The sequence below is a fragment of the Manihot esculenta genome, chromosome 5, assembly GCF_001659605.2.
Source record: "Manihot esculenta cultivar AM560-2 chromosome 5, M.esculenta_v8, whole genome shotgun sequence".
Classification (NCBI taxonomy): domain Eukaryota; kingdom Viridiplantae; phylum Streptophyta; class Magnoliopsida; order Malpighiales; family Euphorbiaceae; genus Manihot; species Manihot esculenta.
In genome coordinates, this window is record NC_035165.2 from 26,795,734 (window position 1) to 26,812,513 (window position 16,780).

General features: G+C 31.6%; 2 protein-coding genes across 7 annotated transcripts; both read left to right on the forward strand.

Moving 5' to 3' along the window:
• The first annotated feature begins 2,280 nt into the window (after positions 1-2,280).
• On the forward strand, positions 2,281-7,109 carry LOC110615687 (bifunctional nuclease 1). Of its 4 annotated transcripts, XM_043956991.1 has the most exons (13): positions 2,287-2,657; positions 2,734-2,782; positions 2,882-2,932; positions 3,067-3,382; positions 3,545-3,715; positions 3,825-3,874; positions 3,985-4,041; positions 4,294-4,359; positions 4,451-4,525; positions 4,723-4,838; positions 5,248-5,339; positions 6,728-6,792; positions 6,887-7,109. In XM_043956991.1, exons 4-12 carry the CDS (start codon positions 3,085-3,087, stop codon positions 6,787-6,789), a joined length of 987 nt encoding a protein of 328 aa, XP_043812926.1. In that variant the 5' UTR covers positions 2,287-2,657; positions 2,734-2,782; positions 2,882-2,932; positions 3,067-3,084; the 3' UTR covers positions 6,790-6,792; positions 6,887-7,109. The 4 variants fall into 4 exon arrangements, with proteins under 4 accessions (XP_021613392.1, XP_043812926.1, XP_021613393.1 ...); XM_021757701.1 differs by lacking the exon at positions 2,734-2,782; XM_021757699.2 differs by having other exon boundaries at positions 2,288-2,657; positions 2,734-2,932.
• Positions 7,110-8,089: 980 nt separating this feature from the next.
• LOC110615929 (phosphatidylinositol/phosphatidylcholine transfer protein SFH8) lies at positions 8,090-15,618 on the forward strand. Of its 3 annotated transcripts, none has more exons than XM_021758154.2 (14): positions 8,090-8,547; positions 8,902-9,196; positions 10,447-10,546; positions 10,770-11,036; positions 11,179-11,256; positions 11,370-11,471; positions 11,557-11,606; positions 11,698-11,797; positions 11,923-12,021; positions 12,130-12,243; positions 13,294-13,414; positions 13,587-13,984; positions 15,098-15,172; positions 15,274-15,618. In XM_021758154.2, the coding sequence occupies exons 1-14, from the start codon at positions 8,514-8,516 to the stop codon at positions 15,292-15,294; spliced, it is 1,854 nt and encodes a 617-aa protein (XP_021613846.1). In that variant the 5' UTR covers positions 8,090-8,513; the 3' UTR covers positions 15,295-15,618. The 3 variants fall into 3 exon arrangements, with proteins under 3 accessions (XP_021613846.1, XP_043813003.1, XP_021613845.1); XM_021758153.2 differs by having other exon boundaries at positions 8,094-8,547; positions 13,294-13,426; XM_043957068.1 differs by lacking the exon at positions 12,130-12,243 and having other exon boundaries at positions 8,091-8,547; positions 13,294-13,426.
• The last annotated feature ends 1,162 nt before the right edge of the window (positions 15,619-16,780 follow it).

The window sequence follows — 16,780 nt, forward strand, 5'->3', positions numbered from 1 at the left end:
ATAAAATAATAAATAAAATAAATATGAATGGAGTTATGAGATTAATAAATTAATCAATCCTACTAGGGATGATCATTCGGTCGATTTGATTTAAAATCGAATCGAACTGAATAAATCGAAAATTAAAATTTTAGTATTTATGAAAATCGAATCGAATTGATTTTAATTAGAAACTGAATTGAATCAAATCGGACTGATTCAGTTCGATTTAATTCAATTTGATCAGTTTTGATTTTTAATAATTTTTTTATTTTTTACACTTTATTTTTAATATTTGAAAATTTAATTAAAATATTTTAATTTTTTTTATATTATTAAAAAAAATATTATTATTACTAATCGATTTGATTTGATTTTTTCGATTTTTTTATTAAAATTAAACTAAACTAAAATAATTAAAATTTTTAAAATTAAAAATCGAATCAAATTAAAATATATAAAAAATTAAATTAAATTTTTAAATAAATCCGATTCGATTAATTTTTTCAATTTAAATCGAAAATTGATCGCGTCTACGTCCTGCGCCTAATAAAGCAGAGCTTAAGTCGATTATAGATATATCACTTTTTTTAGTATAAACATTATCAATTTTTGAAAAAATATCTAAAAAATATCAGGAGAGAGGGCTTATCCATTGCGATAATTGCTACGTGGCAGTCATCTGGGCCAAGGGGGTGTTAATCTGTCGGATAGCCAATTTTGATGTCACTCAAAGAAAAGCGCTGCAGTTTCTGTTTATCCATTTTCGTGATGTGTCTTTTATACCCTTGTGTCCCACACCAAATTACGGTATATTATCATCGGTGTCCCACTTCATTGGTCAATTGGTAAGGCCCACCTAAAGCATGATTAGTATGGACACACTACCCCATTTAAATTAATATTTTTTTCTATTGTAAAAAATAAAAATGAATTTAGTTTTAGATATAAATTAATAAAATACAATTAAAATAGTATGCTTTATTCAATTTTTAATAAATATCATTTTTTATTAGTTATTTTAATACATGTTTAATTCTAATATGCTATAAGGTTTTTTCAGACTTTATACTTTTATTAAAATCATAAAAATATAATCTAGAGCGTTTATATTAATTTAGACTAGAAAGCCTTTCTAAATAAATTAAATTTAAAAGAATAATTAATTAAAAAAATAAAATTCAACTAAAAGAAATAGAAATTAGAATGCCGTTTTAACTTTCCATCATTTTTTTATGATAAATGATTTATTTTTTATTTAAAAAAATATATTTAAAAAATAACGCGTGTAAATCATTTAATATCATGAATATAAAGTTTTATTAGTGATAATATTTTATAATTATTAAAAATATTATTTTTTTAAATAATAGCAAAATATTTTTAAAAATTTATTAACTAATATTATAGTTTATATATTAATGATATTTTATTAATAAAAATTAATATAATTACAATTTATAACTGTTCGTTAGATAACCAAATACATCTTTCTTATTTTAGTTTTTTAGTTAGTAATTTCTATTTACAGTGTTTCAAAATAAAGATCTACCTCCTTTCAAGGGTGAGAAAGATATAAGTTTGAAATTTGATTATTGAAATTATTATTTAATGTGGTAAAAATTTTATTAACATGTAATTATAATTTATAGTAATAACATTTTTATTATTTCTTAAAAATAAATATAATTAATTGGGTAGCCTAATAACCTTCAACTTAACTATATTCAGCTTTTATTACTAAATTTGATAATCAAATCATTACTAAAAAATAAATCAATAATTAATCTGTAAATTTAATTATAATATATCCTTATTAATTTTGAAAGGAAAAATTATATTAAATCCCTAGAAAAATTTACTAATTAATTTATTAATTTTGAAAAATACATTAATATATTTTTGATATTTTAAAAAAAAGTATTAATTAATTTTTTTATTAATTTTAATGGTGAAATATAATAAAATATTTAAAATATTTTTAATATAAAAAGATTAATTAATAAATTTTTTATAAAATTAATTAATAAATTTTTAAATTATAAATTAAATAATTAAATATTTAATGGTAAAAATTAAAAAAATTAATTAATAAATTTTTTAAAATATTATAAATATTTTAATATATTTTTTATAATTAAGTGATCAACTAATATTTTTTTTTTAATTTTGAAAATGAAATGGTATTAAGAACCTCATTAGTAATTTCTCCAAATGCAAATAAACAGTCCATGAGGGGGTAAAACTGTCATTTGAGGAGAACATTAAAGACCAAAAAAGGAGTATGAAATTCTATTTGATTGATTCCAGTTACAGACTCCCATAATTCTCTTTTTTATTCTCTTATCTTCTCACTGTTCGCTTATTTTTCATTCCTCTTTTATCTGATCCTTTCTTGTCGGTTCCTTCAAATTCTGTTAGATCTTAATAAATTACGTTCCAAATTCTCTCTTCTTCCCTCATCCCTTCGATCGCGTCGCTCAATATTCTACTTGAAAACTACTTTAATCTCGCACAGGAATCAATTGAATTGGCCTGATTCTTGATTCTCGAGAAAATACTGAATCTACTTAGGGTTTTATTATTGTTACTTGTTGTGATCAGGGGTTGTTGCAGGGGTTTTGACCGTTGATCTTTCTATAAGGTCGACAGAGACCTGTTATTTCGGAGGATTTCAGGTGTGGTTATGTTTCCGTCTCGATGATCTTTCAGTTTTAGCGATGCTATGCTCTTAAACTAATAGTTCTCTGTTAGGGATGATCCGGTGCTTTGTGGATTGAGACGATGGAATCTTCTTTGTTTGGTTGTTGGGAAACATTAATCCATTCTTTATGTTGTTATTAAACTGTGTAACTAACTCGAATTTTTATTGCCTTATTATTTTTTTTTTGTTCCCTCTCAGTTTCGAATTAATTATGAAAATAATCAAGAGAAGCGCTGGTCTGCTTGCCTTGTAATTCTATCTCACTTTCAATTCAACCGTTGATGTCTGTTATATGATTCTGACTACCTATCTTTATGTTCTTACTTTTCTATGTGCTGGTTTATGCCTTATGGATTTTCTAACGTTCATTATTGATTGGGTAGGATTTGTAAGGAGTTGAGATGGCGTCATCGCAAGGACCGGTTATTTGCCCTGCTGTGCGTGCAAAACAAGCTGGAGTTTACACTCTGCCAGTGAATGTTCCTTTGGTGAATGCTAGGCTTGTTAGAAATGGGTTATGGAGATTCAAGGGGATCAATGGTTACAAATCTAAAGTGACTATATTTTCTCCTCAACTAAATGCGCAAGGGCGCTATGCAGTGCAGTGTTGTTTGAGTTCATCTTCGAATAATGGGGGCACATCGGAGAACTTCAATGAAAACGATGGAGATTATGTCAACTCTAGCATAGTTGAAGCTGGTGTGTATATGTAACAGATGAATTATGGTTCTGCTCTTTAAATTCTATTGTATATGCATACATTGGTGATCTATTGAAGCACCTGCTTGTGGATGGGCATTGCATTCATGGATTACTAATGCTTCCCTTGATTTTTTTTTTTTTAATCTTTTCATCATACAGTTGAAGTGAAGAGCGGAGCGGATGGTTTCATGATCAAAATGAGGGATGGCAGGCACTTACGATGTGTCCATAACAATCCTCAATGTGGGCATCTGCCAGACTATGCACCTCATCCTGCAATTGTATTGAAGATGGAAGATGGGACTGGTCTTCTTCTCCCTATCATTGTTTGTATGTGCATCTAACTGTTTGCTTTCATTCAGTTGTCTTCAGAAGAAAATGGACCTTCATTCATGAAATTTTCTTTAGATTCATTTTGAAGATCCGCTTTTGTTTGCAGTGGAGATGCCCAGTGTGTTGCTCATGGCAGCTCTCCGCAATGTGCAAATAGTATGTTTGTAATTTTCTCCTTTATTATGTTAGGAACTTTATATTTTTTGAACTAATAAAGTTGTCAAAGTTGAACTTATGCAACTGCCCATATGCGTTTTGGTTTCCAGTCTAGACCAACTATGTATCAAGTGGTGAAAGAAATGATTGAGAAAATGGGCTATGAAGTAAGTTCGTGTTTCCTTTCTTTTCTTTACTTATTATGAGTAAACATGACTTACTGAGAGGGAATAAGAAGTCAGAACATTTGCACCAACAATCTGCATGTGCCCTCTTATTTAACATGGAAAATTGCGAATTTATGAAGGAGATATGAAGCTTGTGTTCCTTTTTGCTGTCATAGCGAAGAATCCTGCTGTGTTATACCCATCCTTTGCTTCATAGAAATCTTGATTGTGATCCCTGTCTTCCCTTTGCAGGTCAGACTTGTTAGAGTTACTAGGAGGGTGCATGAGGCATATTTTGCTCAGTTATACCTGACAAAAGTACTTGCATTCTTTTCTGAGTTGAATATTTTGTGCTGTTATTGTCTCAACTTATATGAGCCTAAAACTTTGCTGCTTGGTTGTCTCACAGGTGGGCAATGAGAAAGAATGTGTCAGCTTTGACCTTCGTCCTTCAGATGCCATCAATATTGCAGTGAGATGCAAGGTACTTTGTGCATGTTGTCATTTGTAATTTTAGTTTTTTCTCCTTATAAGACCAATTAACTAATTGAGTTTTCCTGAGTTTGGTTTTTAATCTAGGATTGTAGATATCTCATTTTTCTTTAGTTTGTAGTTTTTCCTTGAGCTGAAATTAGTGGTTTACTGATCTGCAGTAGTGCCTGTTCTTCATACTATGTGCAGGTACCAATTCAAGTCAATAGGTACCTGGCATACAGTGATGGGATGAGAGTCATTGAATCTGGAAAGCTAGCACAGTCTCCAGCTTCAGATGGCTTATTATTTACTGAACTAGATCGGTTAGTTTTGAAATCCTTATATTTGCTTTTGGGGTTGAAGAGATGGGAAAAGAAAAATTGTTATTGCATACCCACTGCAAGAGGTTTTAATTACCAATAGTAGTTAAACGAGTTTGTTCTGTTTGTGATGTAGTGTCAGTGATAAGCTATGACTTCATAGAATTGGAGTGTTTGCTGGGAGATTATTAGTGCCACGCTTCTAAGATTTGATAATATAACTGCTGTTAATTAAATGTTGTCTTGGACATGAAATATTCATTTTGCTCTCATAGCCTTTACGCTTGAATTAATAATCACAACAAACAGATCATAGTTTAACTAATAATCTTATAAAGTGCATTAGTATCTGTTACATGGTAACCTTGTTCCAGGAAAGAAAAGTGTTTGATAGGAAGCAATATGTTTGCAGGCCCACTGGTCAGCCTTGTCTTGATACCAAGGAGTTTAATCTTGTTCGCAACATGATTTCTGCCGTCATTGAGGAACGTTACAAAGATGCAGGTATGTTTCCTTCCGTTTTTTTTCCTATATTAACGAAGTTTTAAGTTTTGAACGTAGGGGGATTTTCTTTTGAGGTTCCTTCTTACATTTTAAATTAAAGGGTAAATTACACATTAGTTTTTGAGTTTTAGCATAATTAACAGATCGTTCTGCATTTTTTAAATCGAACACTTAAATTTCTCTATGATTAGTCTGTCCAAATTAGAGGTCTCTCGATCCATTTTTACCGTTAAAAGTGTGGAAATGTCTTTATTACCCTTTTTAAACATTTTGATTCTTTACTTTTTTATTTTATAAAACACTTACGTTTCTATTAACTTTTGTCTATAATATTTCATTTAACTAATTTTTAATTTTTTTTGTTTTTCAATTTTCATTATTAAAATACTCCAATATTTATAACTTCAAAATTTTTAGAAAACATTTATAACTTCAGTTGTTTTTAAGTGGTATCAAATAACTTTTAAGTTATAAATTTTTATAAAGAGTATTTTGAAAAGAAATTTTCAGAAAAAATTTGATATCCACTAGTTTTGAATTAATATGTATAATAAATGGAAGAATTGTGATTTTAGATGGATTAAATATAGGGGATTCAATAATTTAATTTTAAAAATATAAGAACTGATTCGTCAATTACTTAAAATTTAGAAACGAAAGTGTAGTTTATACAATATAAAATTACTTACAGGGTTTAAGTGGTTATGAGGGTATTTTAGGTATTTGAACTTTCATGAGGGTATTTTAGGTATTTGAACTGGTTATTTGAACTTTAACCTGTTGACGAACAGATTTATGGATGAAAGGACCTTCAATTTAGACAAATTAATTATATAAGAATTTAAGCATTCGATTTTAAAAATATAGGTAGGGATCTATGTGTTAATTACGTTAAAATTCTGGAATTAAAGTTTAATTTATCTTAAATTAAAAAAAGACCGAATCAAAAGCATTTGCAATGTATAATAGGTTACGACATTAATTGAACAACAAAAGCATTTGCAATGTATAATAGGTTACGACCTTAATTGAACAACGCGGGTGGCCTAGTTTGTCTCGGGTGCCATTATTTGTTGAAATGAAGTTAAATTAGTTTGCTCACAAGAACTGCACAACGGCAATGCCTCTTGTGAATATCAACTCGATAGAACACATTTTCTTTTCAAGTTTGAGAATTTCGATTTTTACAATTGACATCATATGTATGGTATATGGTTAATATTTTTCCTGGGCAGTGCTAATGTGCTACAGTTGGATACTTGGATCTTGCCATTCCACTATTTCGCTCCTTTAAAAGAAAGAAAGAAATTATTAACAATTTTTTTTAAAAAAAGAAATTATTAACAATTTTCATCTTTTTACATTTTAATGATATTCGTGTTCTGCAGCTCAATGGAGGGACGAACTTGGTCAATTTAGGGCTAAAAGGAACTTGAAGAAATACACATGATAGGTGAGAATATCAGTACCCCCTTAATTTTAATGAAAAATTCGGCACACGCATGTTGGATTGAATGAATTTAACGGAGTATTTGTTCATGTTTCAGGTATTCCACGAGAAATTGTATATAGAAACCATTGTTGGAAGCTGATGAGGTCAGCTGCGTTCAGCAGTAACCAATCATGTTCCTTTCTCTTTCTACCAATGTGTATGTAACAGAATTCGTGGATATGTATATAAATAACATTGCTTATGCAACATTTCTGCTTATTATTCTGATCTGGATGCTGAAGCTTATTAGCTATTTAATTGCACGATGGGTTCTTGCACTTTGCTGTTCAGTGCTCGAAATAGATATTATATTAATAATAATTACTCGATTATTTCTTATTTTGTTTCATTCATAAATTATTTGTGAATAAAATAATAATTTTAATATTTTCCCTCCATTTAATATTTTTAAAAAAATTGTGCGTCACCTTTTCCAATAGTTTCAAGGCAGTGATTTCAGAAATACTAGCCGTCTTTCCTTTGAAATTTCAGCATACTACTAAGTTTCGTTTTTCTCCCAGGAAAGATGTTTGGCTAAAGTATTTTACAAGCGGTTTGTGCTGATAAATTATTTTAAAATTATTTTAAAATTATATATTTAATTAAAATGCTTGTACATTATTAACCAACGATTAATATATTTAATAAAAAAATGTTTGTAAATAGCTATCATTAAAATTATTAAAAATTAAATAAAATACGTGCAAAATTTGAAAACTAAATAAGCGCAATAAAATAAAATATTTAGTTAAACCAATTATAAATTCTGAAAGCGTCAAAATGAAACGCTATTTTTTAATTTATTTTTTTTTAGCCTTGTAATTTATTTTTTTTAAGTTTATAAGGAAAAAATATTATAACCAAATTTAAGTTTATAAGAAAAAAATATTATAATCAAATAAATTTATTAATTTTTTTTCTTTAAAAAAATATTAAAAATTAAAATAATAGAATTTAAACCTCTTAAATTTCTTGAGATGTACTAATATTAGATTAAATAGATGAGTGCTAGTTTCATTATTTATAAACTTAAAAATCTTCTAAAAATTAATACACCTTCTATTTGAAAAAAATAAAATAATTAATATACACACGAAAGAAATGTAACTACAACGACATTGAAAAATCATTATCTTTGGGAAAAAAAAAAAACAAAAAAACCAAAAACAAAAAAACAAACCGACTAATCAATCGAAGAAAGTTAAAAATAAGTTAACCTTGATACTACGCACTGGCTAGAAGATGAAGATAGCAAAATTCCCGCCAAGCAAACCTGAACGCATCCCGTTATTGACTGCATGCGGATGTAGGACCCATCCGTACCAACCACCGCTGGACAAGAAGAAAGATCCCAGCCATTATTCGGCACCGTCTGTCGGCTTTCTTTTTCCATCGGTTTACTATCGAATCCACCTCAATCTCCTCTCTCTCTCTCTCTCTCTCTCTCTCTCTCTCTCTCTGCTACAGCTTTCTTTTACTCTTCCAGCTGGAGCTGTAGCCAACGAAAGATCGCTAGATATTGAAAATTGAATTCTGCAGATGCGAGATCCGTATTAGCAATTCCGTTTTATCTTCGGGTGGTCAACTTATCTTCTTCTTCTTCTACTACTTTTTCTTTTTTTGCTTGTGGCGATTGTTTTCTTTTCTGTAATCGCATTCGATCTTCATAGCTGAAAATCAACATGTCGGGACCATTGGATCGCTTCGCAAGGCCTTGTAAGCGCCTCCTTCTTTGACTCATTCAATTCTTCACCGAATAACTTTCTTTTTCATCTTCTATTTTTGTGGATTTTTAGGGTTCTAAATTTTCGGTTACTTGTTAGTTATAGAGTTTGTTTGTTAAGCTTCCTGTTAATGGTAGTAAATTATGCACCGAAAATTCTTCTGGCATTTTTGGTAAGCTTAGGTTCCAGTTCATATAGCGTATAAATTAATTTATTAACTCAAATTGCAAATGTGGGAACTATACATGTCTAATAATTCTTGTCCAAGGTAGTGAAGAATTGATTCGTAATCAATTTTACATTTGAATTTGAGTACAATCTTTCGACCTTCGTCCATGTTCTGCAGGCTTCGAGGGCTTTTCCGGCAATGATGAAAGGAGAGAACGGAAATCAGATTTTGAGAACTCGGAGGATGACAGGAAGACTAGAATTGGGAATCTAAAGAGGAAGGCAATGAAGGCATCTAAAAAAATCAGACGTTCTCTCCATAAAAGGAAGAGCAAATGTAGTGAAGAGATTTCAGCGGCAATTGAGGATGTTCGGGATGTTGAAGAGTTGCAGGCTGTGGATGCATTTAGACAGGCACTCTATGCGGATGACTTGCTTCCTGCTAGACATGATGATTATCACATGTTGCTGAGGTGATTTTCCTTCTCTTCTCATTTGTTTTATGAATGAAAATACCAGTCGCTGTTGCATTTTTGCTTTCTTGAAGTTTGTCTTTCACTTGGATCACTTTTGGGATTATGGCAGTGTTTCTAGTTGTTGCTTCTTTTAGTTATTTGCAAGACTCTACTATTAATTGGGGTAATGACTAAAAATCCAAACCTCTGACGCTATTTTCAATCAAAGTTAATTCTTTAATTTGTGCAAAAGATGATAAACGTTTCAGCATCACGTGGTTTCTCAGATGTTTAATTGGGAGTCTGATATGAACTATTGGGTTGATATTCAATTATAGTTAATATTCAATTTGCGTAAAAGCTTACTGAACATTTTGACGCGTTATTGAAGTTAACTTAGGAGTTATATTTGTTGTTGAATTAGGAAAGTTAGATTTTTATTATTTGAGAATTCCATTAGGTTTACTGTGTAGTTATTTTTGAGCTTTTTGTTGATTTGAGATTTCTTGATAATAGGACTAGTTATTTTGCTATAAATACATATGTTACCTAGGGATTTTTCTAGGAAATTATTATGATTATGATTGAGAGTTAATAAAAGTTTGAGAATTTCTTTCTCTAGAGAATGTGTTCCTCACCCCCCTAATTCCCAGAACTCTCTCGTTCTACATTACATTTCGCAATATGTGAGGTCGAGTGCTTTCTCTATTTGTAAGCATAACAAACATACCAAGGCTTGCTTATTAACTCTTCAAGATGAAAAAAATTAGTTCCTCACCCCCCCCCCCCCCCCCCAACAAAGGAAAAAAACACCATCTGGTGTTATTTTTCAAATACCCATGGCATGTCTTTAGATTGCAGTTGTATACCTGGTATAACATTGCAAGTAGTCTTTTATGATTTAACAGTTAAAGCTTCAACATGACTTCAGCTATCATCTCTTGCCATCTTCTTTGTGACTTCCACACAGGCTGTGTAGGAGTTCCAGTTGGATAGTGATAACAATCATAGTTTTATTGCTTATATTGGTTTTCCTCTCAAATCTCAATTAACAGAATTGCAATTTAGCTTCTATGAGTATATAATTTCATGTTCAATATTTATGAACTTTATTGTTTTTTAGATAAGAATTGGGTAATTAAATATGTTCATAGTGAAATTGACAGCTTTTATTCTTCTATACAAAATAAAACAAGTTATATCTGCTTGGCTGCATCAGATTACTCCCTATTTATTCAGCCTCATGGTCGAGAATCAACCTTTTTCAGGTTCTTAAAAGCAAGAAAGTTTGATATTGAAAAAGCAAAGCAAATGTGGGCCAATATGATTCAGTGGAGGAAAGACTTCGGCACTGACACAATTATGGAGGTAATATCATCTTATTATTTCCCTGAACCTATTGCAATCTTTGCTACCATGTCATGTATTTCTTGTTACTATATTCCTGGCTATTCCTCAGTTCAGCAGTTCTGCCTTTTATTCTCTCTCTCTCTCTCTCTCTCTCTCTCTCTCTCTCTCTCTCTCTCAAAATTATTAAGTTGATATGGTATTATTTCCCTTATGTTGTAAGGTATCTTTTTTCTTTTCCCAGGATTTTGAGTTCAATGAGTTGAATGAAGTCCTAAAGTACTACCCTCAGTGTTATCATGGTGTAGACAAAGAGGGTAGGCCTGTATACATTGAAAGACTAGGGAAAGTTGATCCCAGCAAACTCATGCAAGTAACCACTATGGAACGATATTTGAAATATCATGTGCAGGAGTTTGAAAAGAGTTTTGCAATTAAATTTCCTGCTTGCTCTATTGCTGCAAAAAGACATATAGATTCAAGTACAACTATTCTGGATGTGCAAGGCGTGGTATGTTCTCTGTTATTTTTTTTATTTATTTAAATTTTTAACATTTTAAATTCTGCTAGGGCAGTAGGGCACCATTTCAAGTTTGGCATAGTAGAATTATAACTAGTCGTGTATTTCTTGCTCAAATGAATCTGCTCATTAGGGTTTAAAAAACTTTACCAAGTCCGCACGGGAACTCGTCATACAGCTGCAAAAGATTGATGGTGACAACTACCCTGAGGTAAAATTGCTTTCAGATTCTTAAAAGGTTTCTGAGAATGACAAATTGACAATCCTTTTATTTTGGGATTCAAAAATTGAGAGTATATCCACCTAAAGTTCCAAATTTTGCAGACACTTTGCCGAATGTTTATAATAAATGCTGGTCCTGGCTTTAAGTTGCTTTGGAACACGGTGAAATCATTTCTCGATTCTCAAACAGCTAGCAAGATTCATGTGAGTAGTTCTTTTCTCATTTATGTTAAATTATCTACTATACTTGAGAAATCATTGCATTGGCTGATTTTTGAAATGACCTCAGGTTCTTGGCAACAAGTACCAGAACAAATTACTTGAAATAATAGATGCAAGGTAATTAAATTTTTTATGATTTGATTTTGCTGGTTGTTCCCATTTTAATTGTACCATGTAAAACTTCTGAAGTATCTTCAAACTCGTCTAGGGAGTTGCCAGAATTTCTGGGAGGTAGCTGTTCTTGTGCTGATCAGGGAAGTTGTATGAGATCTGACAAGGGGCCATGGAAAGATCCAAATATTCTAAAGGTTTGTGATTATGTTGTAATTATTGATTGTTTTATTGTATGACTTTGTTTCACTATATCTTTTGCCCTTTCTTGGGTGAATATACTGCATATTTTTAACCAATAAGATTGTTTGTTTGCATGCAGATGGTTGAGAACGGTGAAGCACTATATTCCAGAGAAATAGTAACAATATCAAACAGTGAAGGAAGGGTGATTGCTTCTGATAAGCAACGTTATTCCATGGTATTATCCTACAGACTTTCTTTCACCACATAGAGCCTGATTCTTTTCTTACAATTAAAACTGAAATCACATGTTCTCTGATGTGGATTTCATTCTTCTGCAATTCAGATAAAAACTAGTGATACATCTACTGCAGAGTCAGGATCTGAAGTGGAAGATGTTGCATCTCCTAAACCAAATAGGAGCTATTTGCTCCCAAGTTTGGCTCCTGTCTGCGAAGAAGTAAGAATTTGTTGACAATTCAAAGAATTTAATACATGCTGGGAACATCCAGTTTACTTGGGTTTTATTTGAGGGTTTCTATTTTTGTGAGTTTGAAGAGTTAAAAGTTCTCTTGATTAAAACTGCAGTTTAATTTGTTGTCTTCTACTTCTTGTGTACTAATTACTTGATAAGGTTGCATGGGTGGCATGTGGCATGTCTCGGTGGAAAACTAGAACTTTCTACACTTCAACCATCTGTTTTTTAGCAATGGATGTGAACCTGCCATGTATGCAGTTTAGGAGTTTCTGGCCTGTTCTTTTTGAATTTCTGGACTATGAAGACATGCTTGCAGTTGAAATCACAGAAAATTACATCTTTATATTTGATGCAACAATTCCTTCTTTTTTTAGTAGTAAAGTCTTATGCCTAGGTATTGTGGATGATCTCCCTTGTAGGTTAATGATTTGGTCGTTGGTTGCCAAAATCAAGACAATAATGACTTTAGACAATTTAATTAATATTCTTTATTAGATAATTCTGTCTCACAAATTTTCCTTCTGTCTATTGATGTGCATTAATGATGCATGCATAATCTTTGAATTTTTTTCCCTTCACCCAGAATTCTCAAGTGGTATCATGTACTTTTACCCTGAAATTCTTGTAACATATATTTTTCAGGTTCCAATTTATTTTTGAAGTTGAATCATCTCCTCATGTGCATGCAGTCTTATTTACTAATGCAAAGTTTTAGGTATCTGGAGAAATGTCATTAACAGATTGATAAATGCATAGCTGTGTCACAAATCATATTATCCGTATTTCGTGATATGTTTGATAAGAAGTAAAACTTCATCTATTCATTGATTGCTATTCTAGGATGTTAACAGTTCCAAAGTATGGTGGGGTCTATCGTCTATGTAAGTTTTATTTAAATTGGTTCAAGTACAATGACCAGAACCTGTTAAATTACTTCAACAAAAATCAATGGCTATATGAGTGCACGCATATGTAATGCGAAGAGATGCCTGAATTCAACTCATTGGTATATTTGCTTGGATGTTTATACAGGCTAAGGTGATTGGTAAGGCAAGTGCTGCTGGAGGCTTCTCAGAATATGATGAATATGTACCCATGATTGACAAGACTGTAGATGATGGATGGAAGAAACAAGTCTCCTTTAAAGAGCCTCGTACGTCCAAAGGTTATCAAGTTTAAGTGCAGTAGGCTCTGAGCATTATGCCCTCTTCATCTTCTTTTTTTTTTTAATGAGATTGTCCTTGTCTTAAATGGGATTTAATTTTAGTTTTGCTATGATATTATATTGGTTGGACACTGAAAATGTTCAATAAAATTCACTGTAGGAACACTGCCTCTACCAATTGTGGAAAAAACTCCAGAAGGATTTTTCGCTTGTATTTGGGCTCTGCTTATGGCATTCTTCTTGACTTTACTATCTGTCATCCATTCATTGCCGATTTGGGTGACTAAGAAAAACCCTGTGCCTAATTCTGTCCTTGATGCCACTGATCCAACTCTTGAACCAGTGCTTAAGGAGGAGTTTCGTCCCCCTTCTCCTGCTCCAAGATTTACTCAGGTGGACCTGCTTTCATCTGTGCTGAAAAGGCTGGGTGAGCTTGAAGAGAAGGTCGACATGCTACAAGTGAAGCCTTTTCGAATGCCTTATGAGAAGGAGGAGCTACTGAATGCTGCAGTTTGTCGGGTGGATGCTCTAGAAGCTGAGCTAATTTCGACAAAGAAGGTAATCATGTCTCCTATTCTCAAATGGAAGAGACACATCCTCAATTCCTTATCTCAAAGCAATAATCAATAGTCATTAGAAAATCTATCACAAATAAGTAGAGCAAATAATCCTATGTATGGAGAGTATTTGCAAACCTGATCAAACAAGGTTTAGGAATCATGATTGCAGTTCTAATTAGGAATCACAAATCACAGGTCAAATAAAACTAAGCTTCTAAATAAAATAAACGTCCATTTCGTATATTTTCCTAAAATAAGTAGTCCTAAAATCCTTAGAATTTCCCATGTCATATAGTCAAATGGTACAAATTTTTTGTCTGCTTTCTTTAGCTTATTCAGCAATTACTGAGGTGCCTAACTGTACATGTAGTTGTTAGATGCATTGATTCAGAACTCAATTACCGGGTAGCACGTTGGGCAACTCTTTCCCTGGGCAAAACACGTGGCTATAAATGATCTCATGAGTGTCATCTTACTGTGTTCCGTGGAATTCTCCTAAGGCACTGAAGCAGTGAATCTCTCTCTCTTCCTGTGTCTCTCTTTCTGCAAATGTGTTATTGGAAAAGCAACTATATTATACATTTATACTATCTGTAATTAGATTTGGCATTTATCAAAAACTATTTAGGTAGACTAACAATGGCTTTAGCTGGAGTAAAGTTGTAAAAATGATTTTATATTACAATAACTCACAGAAAGCTGATCTTGAGCATCATATAGAAAAGGGGTCCATGTAATTCCCAAGTAGCTAGGTTTGTGAACTTGTCATGCACACAACTTTTCAAGAGGGAAGTGGGTTGGCGCCATTGAGTGTTGGCAATACATGACCAGTGGTTTTGGGGCCAGACAGTCTCCTCTTTTCCATATAATCAACTGAATATTGAGGTCACAGGTGTGAACTTCCATGGATGAATTTGACAAAGGGGAAAAGTACAGTATCCTTAGGCTCCATGTTTTGGTATGCTAAGGGAGTTATCTTCTTCAGCCCCATAACAAACCTACTTTTAAGTTTCCTGGAATTAGCAATACACATCACAGCATTCACTGCATGCACAGTAAACTGGTAGAAGTGTGTTGGCTACTTTCTAATACGAATGTTTTCTACTTGCAGGCTTTGCACGAAGCTTTAATCAGACAAGAAGAGCTTCTTGCGTATATAGATAGACAAGAGGAAGACAGATATCGGGTAAGTTGAACAGTATATTCTCGCAAAAATTTATGCTGGATCATCAAAATATTGATCCATGTTCTTATAAATCCTCTCTCTCTCTCTCTTTTCTAATGCAGAAAAAGAAGTTTTGCTGGTGAAGAATAGTTAAGTGCAGAGGAGAAAATATTTCCATCTTCATTCATGTCCTTGCCTCGTCTTCCGGAGAAGTGTGGCACGTACATGGAATCAGAATTTACTATGAAAATGATTTAGAAAAAAGGGAAAAAAAAAAGGAGATTCTTCTCGTATTGAGCTCAGAAGATGTATATAACTTTGATGTTCCGAAATGTGAAACGTTGATGTAAATTTACAAATTACAATAGAGGATAAACACTACTGTTGCCGATCACAATAAAATTTGAAACATTAATGTAAATTTACAACTGATATTATAAGATTCAATAAAGGGCAGGTTAAATATATATTTTGGTAAGTTTGATCTAATTTACATTTTTTTTTCTTTTTTGTCATGTCGAAACTGCAGTTCTGCGTTTACATTTTATTATTGTCACACTATTTTTTTTTTTTCCTTTTATCCTTTAGAGACGTATAACTGCTATTCTGCATGTATATTCTATTATTGTCACGCTGGACTGTACATACAGATATATTATATCATTTTCTATTACCATGCGACCATTTAATTTTATTTTTCTATTATTATGCGATCATTTAATTTTATTTGACACTTTTATATTATATTATTTTTTATTATCATGCGACCATTTAATTTTATTTTTCTATTACTATGCGATCATTTAATTTTATTTAGCACCGTGTGCATATGATCTCGAATGTTTAAGGTATATTGTTTCGCGAATCCATGAAATTGATTGGATTGAACCTCTTGCTCGTGGGTCTAAACACTGTCCGGTCTACCTTAGTGAGTCTTAAATTGTGAGTTGGGGTGCAGGCCATTCTAATGGGCCTTGGTAGAGTTACATCATGACTTTTTCAATATGAACTCGCCCAAACCTAAATATACAAAATCCAATATTCATCAATAACCAAAGGGTATGATTGTCAATGGGCTTGTAAATTCTTTTCCCTTGCCCGTTGTTCATTCTTTATATTAAAAAATAATCAATAATCTATAAATATGAGGTGCATTATGTTTTTTTAATCTACATGCTAAAGTTAAAGTAAGACAAATAAAATTACCTTATAAGAAAATATAATTATCTTGTTTAATAAATAAACTTTATTATTTTTCATTTCAAATATAATAAATTTAATCGAATAATTAAATTTGGCTTAATTTGTTAAATTTAAGTATTATTTTACAAAAAAAAGGGATTTCAATTTCTGCCGTAAACCCAACTGAAATTTTATTTTAGAAAATGAAATTTTGCTTGCCCACTCTGGGATAAAAAATAATTTGAATTTCCTATAAAAAGGTAACGTACAAAATTAGAACCCAATATATTTTAAAATCACAAGTCAAACTCTGCTTTTAAAAAGTACTATAGTCTCTGATGTTTATTGTATTAGCAAATTAGTCCCTGCTATTAACTTCCGTTCTATTTAATTTTAGATAATTTTGTTTTTAAAATTTTGTTTTCTTAACGAAATAATACTTGCATC